At 36.2% G+C, this 14,815-nt stretch overlaps 1 protein-coding gene across 1 annotated transcript in view; it reads right to left on the reverse strand.

The window, feature by feature from the left end:
• Positions 1-2,630: 2,630 nt before the first annotated feature.
• Positions 2,631-14,815, reverse strand: part of LOC148284976 (uncharacterized) — a 126,335-nt gene continuing 114,150 nt past the window's right edge. The window contains exon 2 of the mRNA XM_088232059.1: positions 2,631-6,352. Coding sequence (XP_088088185.1) covers positions 5,531-6,352 — 822 coding nt within the window. The 3' untranslated portion in view covers positions 2,631-5,530. The remainder of the gene's footprint in view (positions 6,353-14,815) is intronic.

Raw genomic sequence — 14,815 nt, forward strand, 5'->3', positions numbered from 1 at the left:
GTATCCCACTCCTTAATGTCATCCAATATTCTCATTGGTGTATTTTCTGAATGTACTTATGACTGTTTGAATACATTTGAATGTGGGAATATTCATTTGTATTATGTAATAAGAAAATTTTGCAAGTTATCAGTAATAAATATACCTTTTAAATGCTGATATTATGTTTTATTATTTATCTACCTTTACAATTGTGTTATTATTTACTGGTCAAAATTTTCTAAACAAAACCATTTTATTTAAAAAAGAATATGGAACTAAACAGAAAAAATGTACAAGATTACACAATTCTCATTCAAAGTTATTAACAATATAGATTTCTTAAATACATATTATTAGAGTTTTGTTTTTGAATACTAACAGCGGGATATTTTCAGTGGCTCTTTGATGGTTGCATCATGCACGAGAGTTTTGAGTTCGATTCCTAGTAAAATCTGGCTGAAGCAAATAAAAACAATATTTCAGTGACTTGTGAAATATGTAAATTAAATTGTGTAGTTCTTAGAACGCCTTTCCTAGCGAGGAGGATGCTTAAATGAATTTTGTAAATGAAAAAACGTTATGAAACTATAATAATCGGGTATTTTCTCAAGTCCGGAATAACATTAGAAATATAAAATAAATACGTAGTGGATTTTTATGATTCTAACAATAAACCTATCAATGTATTCTAAACAAGTTTTTATTTATAATTTTCGGGTTTAAAAATGAGCACATGGAAAATGACTCGTAGTTGGCATCATGTCATATTGACATCACGCATTATGACCACCGACTGCGCTTCTAATAAATGTTGCATACAAGTTTGGCGCCAAAATGTCGAACGTGCCGTCTGTCCCACAGGGCATGAAATGTCTCATTTTCAGGTAATACAAACTTGCATATTTCAAATCTTAGAAAATTTATCAGACGTCACACGAAAATGCAATTACCTTTGTAATATTTTTTGTTTTTTTAAATAAAAATAATAACCCTATCAAAAAGATCCTATTAAAAATTAAAATAATTGAATAAATAATTCATTTCCAGTATTCCATAATAAAGATAAGCGTTTTGGTGATTGTGGCCTATGCTCATTTAAAACCACGGAGGGGGTTTGCCCACAGAATTCCCATAAAAGCTAGTATCCTACAAAAAAAAATGATTGTGGCTACCAAAGGATGCCAAACAATATTTCAAGCAATCAATTCATTCCGATGAATTATTGCATTTTTACTTTCATTAGAATTAATTTAGATTGAATTTTTCAAGCCTGCCTTTTAGTGCTTTAATTTTAAGCCTCTTGTAATAATTAATATTTTAAAAAACAAAACATTTGTTTTAAAACAAAAATACTACTACCATCACGTTATTTCTCTGTAGGGTTAGGCAGAGAGAATAGACCGCCACTCTCAACTATGTCGTCCTTGCCCTATGTTTATGTTCATTCTCGTCATATATACATATAAATGTTTTACCATTATTTCGCCATTCATTCGTTCTACATGACCAAACCATATCAGTGATCCTTTCTTAATTTTATCAATTAAACCTTTCTCAAATTTTCACTCTCATCTGATTTCGTCATTTAAAAACCGTGTTATGCGCTAAGAAGACTGCCAGTCGCCTAAGAAGACTTGTTTTACCAATTAAAAAAACTTTTCGTACGAAAAAAAGATTGCTTCAGATTCTTTAATTAATGATGTCAAACAACAGAAATATTGTAAAATTAATTTCATGTCATAGTAAAAATAAATGGAAATTTCTTGATGCAATTTTATGCTATTATGAAAAGTTTTTCAAGTATACCGCTTTTAGTGAGACTACTGCCATCTATTTTATTCAGCGCTAAACATTATCAAAAGTTTGAATATAATTAAGTGAAATTTTCATAGATGTCGTTAAACACACCGAAAATAATTCCCGATGTAATGTCTTACATTATTAAAATTTTAAAAATTATTAATGTTTTACAAAATATACTTGTGAAAATGACACGAACTATGATTTGAATTGTCGTAGGCATTATAAACAAATTATGCATTTACGTCTTCCAATTACATTACATTGTTAATTTAGATATTGTAAGTTTTTTTCTTTCTGGTTATATAACTTTTCACTACCATCAATCCACTTTCGAGTGATTAAATAAGGCGATAATATGACTTTAGTAATTTATATTTTTTCATGAGCCGTATTTTTAATCAACATGCTGTGTTTTGAGTATGTCCAAATGTTTGCAGACATGCTGGATTTCGCTTCCTAGGGAAACCAGCCAATGATGGGCCATAATTGTTGTCCTTGCTTTAACTTTCTTTAGTTGTATTTTATTTCAATTCCACCTGGACTGACTAAGCCCGTAAATAAATAAAATAAGCCTTGTAAATGTTCTTCCATACTCATTTTTGAAAATTCAAAAATGTTTTCCCTCGGTATTTTTGAATGAAAGTTTTTTATGGATTTGAAAAAAAAAGAGATTTTCAGTAATGAACATTGACTATTTTTTCTACACGTATTTGGCTTTGGACATCACAGAGGAAATTTCATTTTCTGCATGTGGGAGGGAAGTTTGGCATCCACATTTGAACAGGAATGAGGATATGAGGTAGGGGCATTGAATGTAGGATTAGAAATAAAAGATTGTTCATGTATATATAATATGTATACTTCAACAGTAATTTTAATTTATTGTAAAAAAATTGCCATCGAGCGCGACATATATGTTTGTCTTTCTTCAATAAACATCATTGTTCTGGTAATTTGCTATTAAGTTTCACAAATATCTGTGTACAATAATAACACACATTATAATCTCAATATTGTAGCAAATTTACTGCTCAGTATAAAATTAGGAAGTTGTGTTATAATTTTTGTGGCCCTTTATTACATCGAGGTAATAATGTTGTCAAAACCTGTGATATTGCAGTAACAGGTACTAAATATATTAAGTCTCGTTGATCATATTAATTAAGTAATAACAACCTCTTTTAAAATTACAAACAAATTAATTTACTAAAGTTTGCTGTAATTAAGTATTTATTAAGTTATCTATTTTGGTATTCACAGTGGAAGAAATTAAGAGAGAAATGTAAAAAATAAACTATAGCTGGGTGCCTAAACATTTTCTGAAAGCGTTTCCCTTCTAGATGGGTTTGATTTGTTTCTACTTTTAGTATGGAATTGAATTAATGGCTTCAATACACCTCAGGTCCCTCGCATAAAGGAAATTGATGGAAGAATTTAATGTGAAATCATCTGATAGAATTAAGCTAACAGAATATTAGAATACTGAGATCTTAGAAATAATTAGTAGACAGCACACACAGAAAAATGCAGCACCATAGAAAAGCACAAAAAATGAAGTTTCTCGATAAACTTTATGTAGTAGATTAAAGAGAGCAACTGCTAAGAAACAGTGTTTAGTAAATATACCCTCACATTTCCTTTACAAGAACTTCTCTTAGCGAGAATTGTAGTCAGAAGTTTGAAATGAAGCCATGCCCAGTATGTCAATAGTCAATATGCTTGTTATTGTATAAATATTTCGTTGATTTGATAATTTTACACATTTATTCTTACATAAAAATACATTACAATGATTATTATTATATTCAGAGGGTGGTGTCAGCACATGCTCGATACACAAATGGAATGATTGCTCTCTTAATAATACTTTTTGTTTGTAAGAAGCATTTAAATAATCATCAAAATGATATATGTTTTACATTCTGTTTAACACTAGTGACCAACATGCAACTGATATTTTGTTATTGAAAATTAAATCCAATTTCAAAGTATTAAAAAAATTGGCAAGAATGTTAAGGTTTTGCATTAATACCTTTGTAAATATTTGTGAAATCCCATAGTTCTGTGTAACAAAATATTGCTTATGTGTTTGAGAATTATTCCGAGATAAACACTTTTACAGGAAGGACTACATGTAGTTAAGGGCAAGCGATAATTCATTATTGGTTTGGAACTTTATCCCGATTTCAGTAGAAATCTTGGTTAAATCATAATGTTCCATTCTATATTAACTATTACATAAAATTCTACACATTCATTTTTTGCAATGATTATAGCATAAATTTATTTAACATCTCAAAAACATGCTGCAAAGATTTGTATACCTAACTTTAATTTTCCATTCAAATAACAATAATGTATATTACCGGTAATGATTGTACAAATTTTGAACATCTAAAAACATGTGAGAATTACGATTTACATTTTATTACAAGTTTTATAAATTGAGAGTTTTGGTCGCAACATTCGGCAAGCCAGAAATGCAGAGCGGTCACAGTTTTAAGCGAAACATTATATTCATTATACAAAAGTAAATTTAAACAATATATTAACATTAATCAATTGACAATCATTATTCAATATACATATATAACATTAAGCTACGCATTAAAATAGGCTATTCGTTAAAAATAAGTTATAATCACAGCTCTCTGAAAGTGACACACCCTACAAGTCTGCTCTTATTTATACTATAAATAAATATGTTAAAAGAATACTCTGACATAATTCACACGATCGTCCTTTCACACTCTCCTAGAGAGATCATGTAAGTAGGTAATTTACGTATTCAAATTATTATTGCATTTTTAAATCGACACTCGCTGACATCCATCTGATCTCTCTCAACGTTTCAACAACAGTAAAAGGAAACAATGAATGTATGAGGTAAAGTTGAATCAGGCATCATGACTTATAGAGTTTATGGAAAGGTGAATCACTGGCAAATTGGCAAATCTATAGGCAGTTTCAAATCCAACTTTGTTTCTGTGTTAAATGTTATGAAATGGAAAAGACTAGACTCTTTGTTATATTATTTTTCATTAATAACATTTTTATCCATTTTACCAAAATATCGCCGTGTAATACATCACTTTAAAATATATCTCGTTTAATCTAGTTCATAGTTTTTATATATAATATAATATATATATGTCAGGGAGTTCAACTGTTTTGGAAAGGAACATGAATAGGAGCCAGTGTAATAGTCCGCTTCAAAGCTGCAGATAGTTTTAATTTATTATAAATTGTAGTAAAAGTGGATACAAGCGAACCATCGCAGCTTTTCAAAACAATTTTACTCGCTGACTAATTTACATAATTTAATTTAAGATAGTTAATTACCGATCGAAATAGCTTTACGTTAGAATAAAATTTGTAAAAATGAGTTATTTACAGTACTATGTACAAATTATTTATATTTATAATCACTCTTAACAATTATTATACAATACACGTCGGTCGTAATGAAATAATAAATTCAATAACTGAGCATTCGTAATATCTTTGAGACGGAAAAGTGTCACGTGGACGTGCGGACCAGCGAGTTATCCTTTACCCATTAGTATAAACATTCTTCCGTTTTATAATCTTTATCTACATTTCGTTAAATATAATAATTCCCTATCAAGTATAGCACAAAAGTACATCACTCGCAATTCCTGCATTCGTTTAACAGTTTACGCTCTACAGTCCATTCAGGCGCTCACAAGCGTACCTGCGGCGGGGACGGCCCGCGCTCCGCCCACTAACTGGAGCCGACCAGGATGTGCATGAAGCTGTCCAGCTCGGGGTCGGGGCGCTCCTCGGCCGCCGCCCACGCGTTCCAGCTGGCCGCCAGGTCCAGCGGGGGCGGCGCCTCCCAGCCCCCGCAGGGCTCGTTGTTGTTGAGCGGGTCCAGCGCCGACTGGCTGCCGAGGCTCAGCACGGAGCCCCAGTCGATGGGGCGCGCGCACTCGTCGTCCGAGTAGCCCGAGTCCCAGTCGGCGGGCGCGGGGAAGGGCGTCAGGCGGCCGGCGGGCGGCGCGGCCGGCGGCGGCGGCTCGCGCGGCGGCGGCGCGGGCGCGGCGGCGCGGCCCTCGCGCGCCGCCTCCTCGGCCGCGTCGCGCTCCGCCTCGCGCTCCATGCGCCGCAGCGTGTTGCACACGAGCACGGAGCGGCGCAGGGACGGGTCGGCCGACTGCCGGAAGCGGCTCAGCTTGTACACGCACAGGTTCATGATCTTCAGGCGGCGCTCGCGGTGGCACTGGCGAGCGCAGCAGCGCCGGCGCGGCCGGCCGCCGCTGCCCAGCTCCAGGTAGGACTTGCCGTTCTCCGCGCAGCGAATGGTCTCTTGGTAGGGCGGCGCGGCGCGCGGCCCGGCGCGGCAGCCGCAGTCGGGGCGCTCCTCGGGCCCCCAGGCGGCGCCCCACGCGGGCCAGGGCTCCCCGGGCACGGCCACTGCCTGCAGGCGCGCCAGGCTCGTCATGCTCTCCTCCCAGCGCGCCGCCTTGCCCCCCGCCCCCGGCCCCGCCGTGCCCGCCGTTCCGCACATCTTCCGCTTGCCTCCGGCTCCCATCGGACCAGAGTTCTGAAAAAATAAAAATCATTGTTAGGATCGTATCGATTTAATGGCTTCGTATTAAACATAAGAGATTTGACTTCTTTTTTTTTTTTTGTAAAAAAATATTTTGTTCTTTTAAAATTAATTTTAATTATCATTGAATTTTTTATTTGTTTTTGGTCGGGCTGTAAAAAATGCTCGTGGCAATAAGTCCGCTATTTAACCATGTATGCCTTTGTTTTATTTTGTATTTATGTAATTGTATTTATACTTAATAAATATTTATTATTATTATTGATATCAAATGAACAAAAAGAGCAGGATAAGTGGTAGGTATAGAATACAAATGTAATTAAATTAGCAGCTGGAAAAATGGGGTCTTGGGGTCATTCCATCTCTGCAGATGCCTACGCTATTTGATACTAGTACCTACTCTAATAAAAATATTAAACTTATTAATTAGTTTAAATTGTTAATTAATTATATTAACATTCGACTATATTGTATCCAAGTGGTGGATTACCTACATTATTTATTAGTTTAGAAATGGCGATTCTAAACACATACACAGGAATAGGTAGAATCCACCATAAACAAAAGAAACACAATTTATTTACATTTTCTTTGCTTTTTGTCAAATCCGAATTATTGTTAAAATGTTAGGCCTCGTATTCTAATCAACTATAATAATGATTAATTATTATACGTGATGTTATTTATTGTAGGTAATGAAATCGTATAGTATTATTGTTTATGGTATGGAAATGCCCATAGATAATTAATAAAAGACGCGGAAGGAAAATATATAAATTATGCATCAGGTACAAAAAACCAAAAAAGTGTATTAGAGATTGTAGCGCACGGCATATTAAAACCGGATCGTAACTATTTTACTAGTTTTTTTGGGTAGGTAGGTATAAAGTTCTTGTGCCCAGTGTGCTGTTTTCTTCGTTACCGATTCACAAAACTATATTGTTGTGAAGGCAATATCAGTAATGTTAGATAATATTTTCAAGCTGAGGGCGGTTTACAGAGTGCTGTAATAATCGGTGGACGAATGAAATTCCTCGGTAACTTGGCGTGGAAAAGCGACGGTTGCTGGCGAGGCTTGTGGAAGTTTACGCGAGAGAAAGTATGTGTACACCCGGCTACGTTCACATTTCTTACAGCAAATAATATCGCTTTCAAATCGTTGACCGTAAAAAATACTCATGCTGAGATGGCGTTAAGAATATCCTCAAATATATAGCTAATCTACAATTTGTAAAAAAAAAACAATTGAAATCTTAAAATAATATTATATTTAAAAATTCGTTATAGTTATCTATTATGCGAATACTTTTGCTAAGCGACCGATAGATGGTGCCCATAACAAGAAATTTCATAATAATAATGGAAGTAAAAAGTTGGATTATGCATCTATCGAAGCAGTTAGCGGAAGATTTCTTTAAAAAAAATTACAATGGATAACTTATAAAGCGCCATTTTCGTAATAAAATACCTCAAGAGCGCTTAGTTTACACCAATGATTTAACTGAAAAATCCTGGATCGATACAGGGTTACTTAAGTGAGACAGGAAATTAGAAATTAAAATATTTTGTGCAATTTATATTAATTTATTGGTTGAAATCTTTTTTTTGTTGTTGAAATAATTCGATAATCCCCAAGATGAATTATTAAATAATTAAATAACTTATGTGTCATGAAATACTCTATTAAAAATATATTGAATTTGTTGAAAATGTTAAAGGTTTTATTGCGAGTAGATAAATAGGTACCCACATGTATCTAATATCAATATATTTGTATAATTCAAATATGCATATGGCTATCAGTTTTTAGAAGTTTACTGATCAAGTTTAGTAGCAAGTAGGATCAGAAAGCCGAGGCGAGCGCACAACCTTGAGGCGGGAGGCAATAATAATTGTTTTTTATTCCCAGCGAGTGGATCGGGCGCGCAAGGTCGCCGCGACTTGCGACGCAGAAGGCTGACTTGGCTCGTTGCTTGAGTTGTGCGAGCTGCAGTACAATATACAACACAACACACAACATAGGTGAACCGGTGCGCGGCCTTCGGCTGGTCTCCGCTTGTTGCCAGTTGCCACACCGCGCCGCTAGACTCGGCTACAACAGCCCGAAGATATCGCAGTAAACAAAACAAACCGAACAGACCCCGCGGTCCATAGATAAAATGTCATTTTCCGAATGGCTGCGTTTTCCCGCCTGACCTAACCTCAATGTTTTACCTGTCAAATGATAATTACCGCGGAAGCACACTAACTGGCTATTTTCCGATACAAATTTTTAGCCCATGACTATGGGTCAAATTATATTCATAATCTTGGCCAACACTGATACTAATTTAGGAAATTAGGTACAGTGTTATGCTCAAATAAATCGCACGCCCAAAAGTAGACTGTCAGAAGTCTGAGTTATGAATGCAGTTTAACCACATATTTTTTTCTCTTAGGAGACCACTCACGTATCTTTACGATGATTTTTGAGCGAGATACACTCTTTACAAACTTCAGAATTTTTTGAAATCAGTTGAGTAAAATATCGAAAAAAACATTGCTGTAACTATGACGATACAGTGTTCTCACATTTTTACTGGGCTAAATGTTGTAAATGCTTTCTAAACGTTAAATAATATACAATTTAGAAGTTCAGTGGTTTTTTTTATATTTTTGTATTTGTTAATGGACTATTAATCGAAGCCAAAAAAAAAAAAAAAAAATTAATTATCGTATAAGCGCTATGATTTTTTTAAAGTTTTGTATTTCTAAAACCAATCCGCGTGTGACGCCTCAAGTTCTTTTCCGCTTCTGCTCGGTCAGTTCTGCCGATTGGTTAACGGACAGTACAACTCAACTGTCAACACTCTCACAACTCTCTTACCATTGGTTAATTCATATGAACTAGTGACGTCGTTCGTCTAAGTAGTTCGTTTTTATAGAAATATTTTTTCGTACATTTTCAAGAAACTATCCGATAATTTAACGCTCAAATTTTTACCGCGAGTAAAAAAAATAATTTGTATAAAATTTTACGTAGGGCTGAAGATCCTCATTATATAACTTCATTTATTGCCACAAAGTTGATGCTTAGCATAAAAAATAAACGTAGCTAGCAGCTATTACTGTATAGCAGTGGCGAGCCGTGATTTATTTTATAGGTAATCTACAAAAAATGACCATTAATTTGTACTTGCAAAAAATTCCATGATTTTTATTTAATTTTATTTATTTTGAATACAAACAGATGTACAGGTTAAATGTTTATAAATAAAAACTATAAAACATGTATAGATAGTGGCCTGCCATCCAATAATGTGTATTCACTAATTATACTACAATTAAGCGACGACGGTTTAAACTATAGAAAGATTAAATATACCACATATTAAAATAAAATAAAATGGACAAAACAAGGAGATAGTGGGAAGGAAATTGATAAGGAGTAGTGAAGGATGAATGAAGAAAGTAGGAGTGGAAAATTGCATTTAATTTAATGATAAAGAGCAAGAAAAGAGACAAAACGCCTATTTTCTATTATTCTGAATCAAGCCTATTAATTATCTTCTGTACCTATTATATGAAGTGTTAAATATTTCAGGACTATTAAAATTCTTGTTAAATGCTTCACATATATTCGAGGGATGGTAGAATGTTTTATATTATTAGTTGTAATATTACAAATATAGAAAAAGTCATATAATTAAAAACGACTATTTTTCCTTCATTTACGAGGGTTAGCAAATTTTTAAATGGCCATAGATATACCACAAAGTACACTTCACTTCTGGGAGTGCGAAATAATTCAAAATTTAAAAAACCTTAAAAAGCAGCACTCGGCATCTTAGTTATTACATTTTAGTATTCAATTTTCCTAATACTGTTTACTCGCAAATCGTTTTTTTGGACGACCGTGCGGCGTTCGAAGTTATAAGATGTAATATATCGCGACAGGCCGAACTGGCGCGGAGTCGAAAATCGTCGTCGGCGAATCTAAACAGAGTAAAACCAGAATAGCGCGTTTTGGGTCTACGTCGCTATTTCCAGTTACTGGCTGGACCGGTCATAGCATAGAGCAGAACATAGAGTGTCGCGGCGCGGGAGCCGGCGGTGTGGGGGGGGCAAGGGACAACTACTGGTAGAAAATACCGGAAGTAGCGAACCATATTAAAGCGCCAGGTTTGAACATTTTAGACTGACACTTTTTTCTAGTCATGCACAGAGGTAGTCCGCAGAAACATTAAGATGATTTTTTCGATTTTAGGTATTTTATTATTATACAACAACAAACCATCACGCCGTTTCCCCGCAATAATAGGCAGAGAGGATAGAACGCCATATCACTCTGTCTTTATTTATTTATTTACATACATTAGTTTATTGCACATTATTTGAGACACAAGTCCCACTCCATGAGACTAAAAGTCCTGTGTTAAGATGGGACGAGCAATTTGTTGACACAGACACATGAGTATATCACCACAAACGTAGGATCAGAAACACAAAAAATAATTCAAAAAACATATATGGCACTTCAATATGGTAAACAGTAAACTCAAACATTAGGAAAATCATCAAGGAGTTTCCCACTCAAGTCCCTCCCACTAAGGAAAATTCAGTCTTTAACCCCTCTCTTGAAAATAGTTTTAGTTCTTGAGAGCTTAATACGCTCTTCCAAAAGATCAAACACTCTCGGTGCGATAATTGAGAGATGTATCTGGGCAAAAGTCGTACGGGTTTTGGGTATGACGTAATTCGTGCTCTGAGAAAACCTTGTACGGACATTTTGCTGAGACCTCTCTTATTGTTCGACCAGAAGTGTGTAAGTGCTTATTTTAGGCACAGTTGTCTCATGTCCAGCACCTTTGCATACAGGCCTCGCTTCCTCTATATTAATACATCTTCTCATGCACGCACGCCGATTATTCCGACTTTTGACATGTCCATCTTTAAGTATTTGATGGACTTGATCGTGCCATGTCTCTTTCAGTCTTCGCGGTGTTCTGCATCCATCGGCATTTGTTAGTTTGTGTAAAAAAAAACGACAGAGACACGCAAAAGGTCAGGTCGCTTCTATAGTGTGAAAAAAATCATCACTCTAGTGGCATAATACAAACAAAACCATCACGCCGTTTCCCCGTAAGGGTAGGCAGAGAGGATAGAACGCCACAACACTCTATATTTGCATACAGATCTCGCTTCCTCTACATTCATACATCTTCTCATGCACGCGCGCCGATTATTCCGACTTTTGACATGTCCATCTTTAAGTATTTGTTGGATTCATGTCATTCAGTCATGCCATGTCTTTCTCGGTCTTCCTCTATTTCTGCATCCATCAACATTCGCGTTGTAAATATTGTTGATTCTATTCCCGGCACTCCCTTCCTTTCAATATATTTCTCAGTCATTGCATCCCTAGTGTACATACTTCCCAAATACACTAATTCCTCTACTTGTTTTAGTATAACTCCATTCAAAGTGATTTCACATTTAGTCATACTTTTATTTCTTTCAAAAACCATCACATTCGATTTATCGACATTCATCAGCAGATCGCTTCTCTTGCATACATCGTAGACCGAGAAAATACGGGAATACGGGAATACATATGTATGGAGAAAAGTCAGACCACGCATCTAGTTTATCTTAATTAGTTGATATAACTGTTTACTATTTACAGGAATAATTATATAGCAGTTTAAGTAGGAAGCGTATTTGACTTATCAAGAAATATCCTAGTACCACCTACGTTTATTGGAAAAACCCCAACTGCCTACTCGGAAAACTTGATCACCGCAAACCCGCAGTTTTAATTTTCAGAATTAGATCCTTCGAAATGCCTACAAAAAAGTGTCACTACAAAATAGTTTAACTAAAAGACGCGTTAATTCAGTTCGAAGTTCAGAGACTTCGGCGCAAGAGAAAACAGTCCGTGTGAGATTCGAGCGATGTCAGTACATCCGGTAGAACCAAGCTGAAGTCATGATTGCTGCATAGGAAAACCGTGATCTGATATAAAAAGGGAACGCGTAGCTGTTTGATTAGCCGATGTATACACCTGAGTCGAGAGGTTGTTTTGATTATGTGCGCGGAATACTAGGTGTGTGGTGTATGTATGCGGCAAGAATGTTATGTCGCTTCCATAGCCCACCGCTAGAGGCGCGTTTTGAAATAGCGGTAAATATTTTGAAACACCGTAGGTGTATGGTTAGGCTGGGTAGGTACCAGAACTTGCTTCTTGGATAGAGCGTGTATTATTATTTATCAATTTAATATGTTGCTATTATTCCATATCGTACTTGATCATTCTGCGAGCCAACACTTCTTTATTTTGTTAACCATAATATTGAACCAGTACTTTTTTTTTACTGTTACTTTTTAGCTTCAACATTTGACAAATTATCTACTCCGCTGATGTTTATTTTTGAAAAATTATTGATATAATTTTAAGTTGATAGATTCCACTCGCCCATGCGCTTTGTAGCTGCAAGACGATTGGTGATCTTGCTTCAATATCAACCAACCGAATCAACCATAAAATACTTAAATTTTGTAAATGGGGTCTAGAATTTCAACAATCCATGAGCTCGGAAGCTGTATACTTGTTATAATCTAACTCCCATTAAAAAAAATGAGTTAAAAAAATAAAAATGATAATATCGTGCAAACACTTAACTTCATTGCCAAATTTAAACATGATGTAAATTGGAGCTAGATTACTCACCGTCCATGCGCTCTGTAGCTGCAAGACGTGCTGTAATTTAACTCCTATCTGTTATAATTGAAATATATCATAATTGGAAACGATGAACTAGAATCCCAATCTCTGTAGCTGTAAGACGTGCTGGGATATTTTTGAGTTAGTGCTTTAAATGTTAATTTTAAATGTATGATTTAAGAATGGAATTAGTGATTTTCATCGTTTTTTAAAAAGAACAAATATGGACATCATAAAATCAAAACGGAAAAATATGTGCATTTGCTGTTTTTTAAACAAGGGCTCTATTTTCTTTCAGAAAATTCGAGTTAACTATATCGACAAACACCAGTAAACCTAACCGTCTCTGGGTAATGCGGATCCAGGTGTTTGTAAGCCCCGATGCAGACAATGAAAAGTCTAATACGCTGGAAGAGCATCCTCGCGTCTTGTTTACTCGAGCGAATCCCGACTTCGAAGAGTGCCTAAATGCGAGAGTTAAGTAAGAAGATGAGGGCTCATTGCGCAGAAAGTGAGTGAGCATCCATTAGATTAGCATAAACCATCCCCGCAACCGCGTGACCTCGTCTGGACGGGGCGTAATTCACTTTTCTCCCGAGGGAGGAAAGGGCGATCCTTGAAGAAACGTGTGTCTGGGCAGAATTCTAACGAGAATAGTTGTAGACCACGTGCTATGCCACCCGTGAAATATTACCCCCTGCTACTTGCTACCCGCTACCCGCTACTCTCCCCCCTCGAGCGCAAAGGTCACGGGAACGAGGACGCTCCTAACTGTTTGAGGTGACAGGCGTCCCGCATTTCAAGACTTTTTGTATTTTGCGAAATTCTTAATTCGCAAACTTAAATTCGTACCAGAAAATTTGAATTTATTATGTCATTTATGGCTCTCTATGCTTATGTAATCTCGCGTGGCATATTACTTGAAACAATCTTGCCGTCAAAACTACGTGTGATGGGGTGCAAGTGTCGAGATCCGCGCATCGTGCAAGGCTGAGACAAGCGTTATCGTCAAATCGAGAAAGCAGTGCTGCGCGTTGGCTTGGACCCGTAGAGCGAATGAGGGCGAAAGACCGAGAAAGACATGGCATGACCGAATTCAACAAATACATGAAGGACATGTCAGAAGTCGGAATAATCATCGTGCGTGCATAAGAAAATGTACGAATGTAGAGGAAGCTGTATGCAAGAACAAAGTGATGCGGCGTTATATCTCCTCTGCCTACCTCTACGGGGAAACGGCGCGGTGGTTTCTTCGTTTGTTTGTTTACATTTTTACCACTTAAATTTTAAATAATTTTATTTAACTTTTTTACAATATTTTCAATAGTAAATACACGCTAGAATTCCAACCGGGCATGCATTCTCTACGGTAGCTCTGTAACTTTTAAAAACGTGTTAAATAATCGGCCTTATAAAATGCTCTTTCGGTAATATTGAACTAAAATGTCGCCTTTTAATTCATACGAAATACGTTTTGCTGCCGTGCGCTATTATGATATAGAATTCTAGCAAAAAAGTATTAATAGTTCAGCAACACGGTTTCATAGCAAGCCTTTTGTCTGAGATGAGTCGGCATTTTCTTTGGAAGCGCGTCCGGGAAAGTGTTCCATATTCGAAAGGCAATTTGACAACCCTCGGTTAACGTTTACAAGGCGTCATAAAGTAGGACGAAAACTGTCTTGAAAGTTTGTGCTGTGTTTACTCAGGTACCGAATAGGTACTAGATATATGTATCACGGGAGGGCTACGCCGGG

This window comes from Micrasema longulum, unplaced genomic scaffold, assembly GCF_059751315.1.
Source record: "Micrasema longulum isolate JH-2025_06_02 unplaced genomic scaffold, ASM5975131v1 h1tg000072l, whole genome shotgun sequence".
Taxonomy (NCBI): domain Eukaryota; kingdom Metazoa; phylum Arthropoda; class Insecta; order Trichoptera; family Brachycentridae; genus Micrasema; species Micrasema longulum.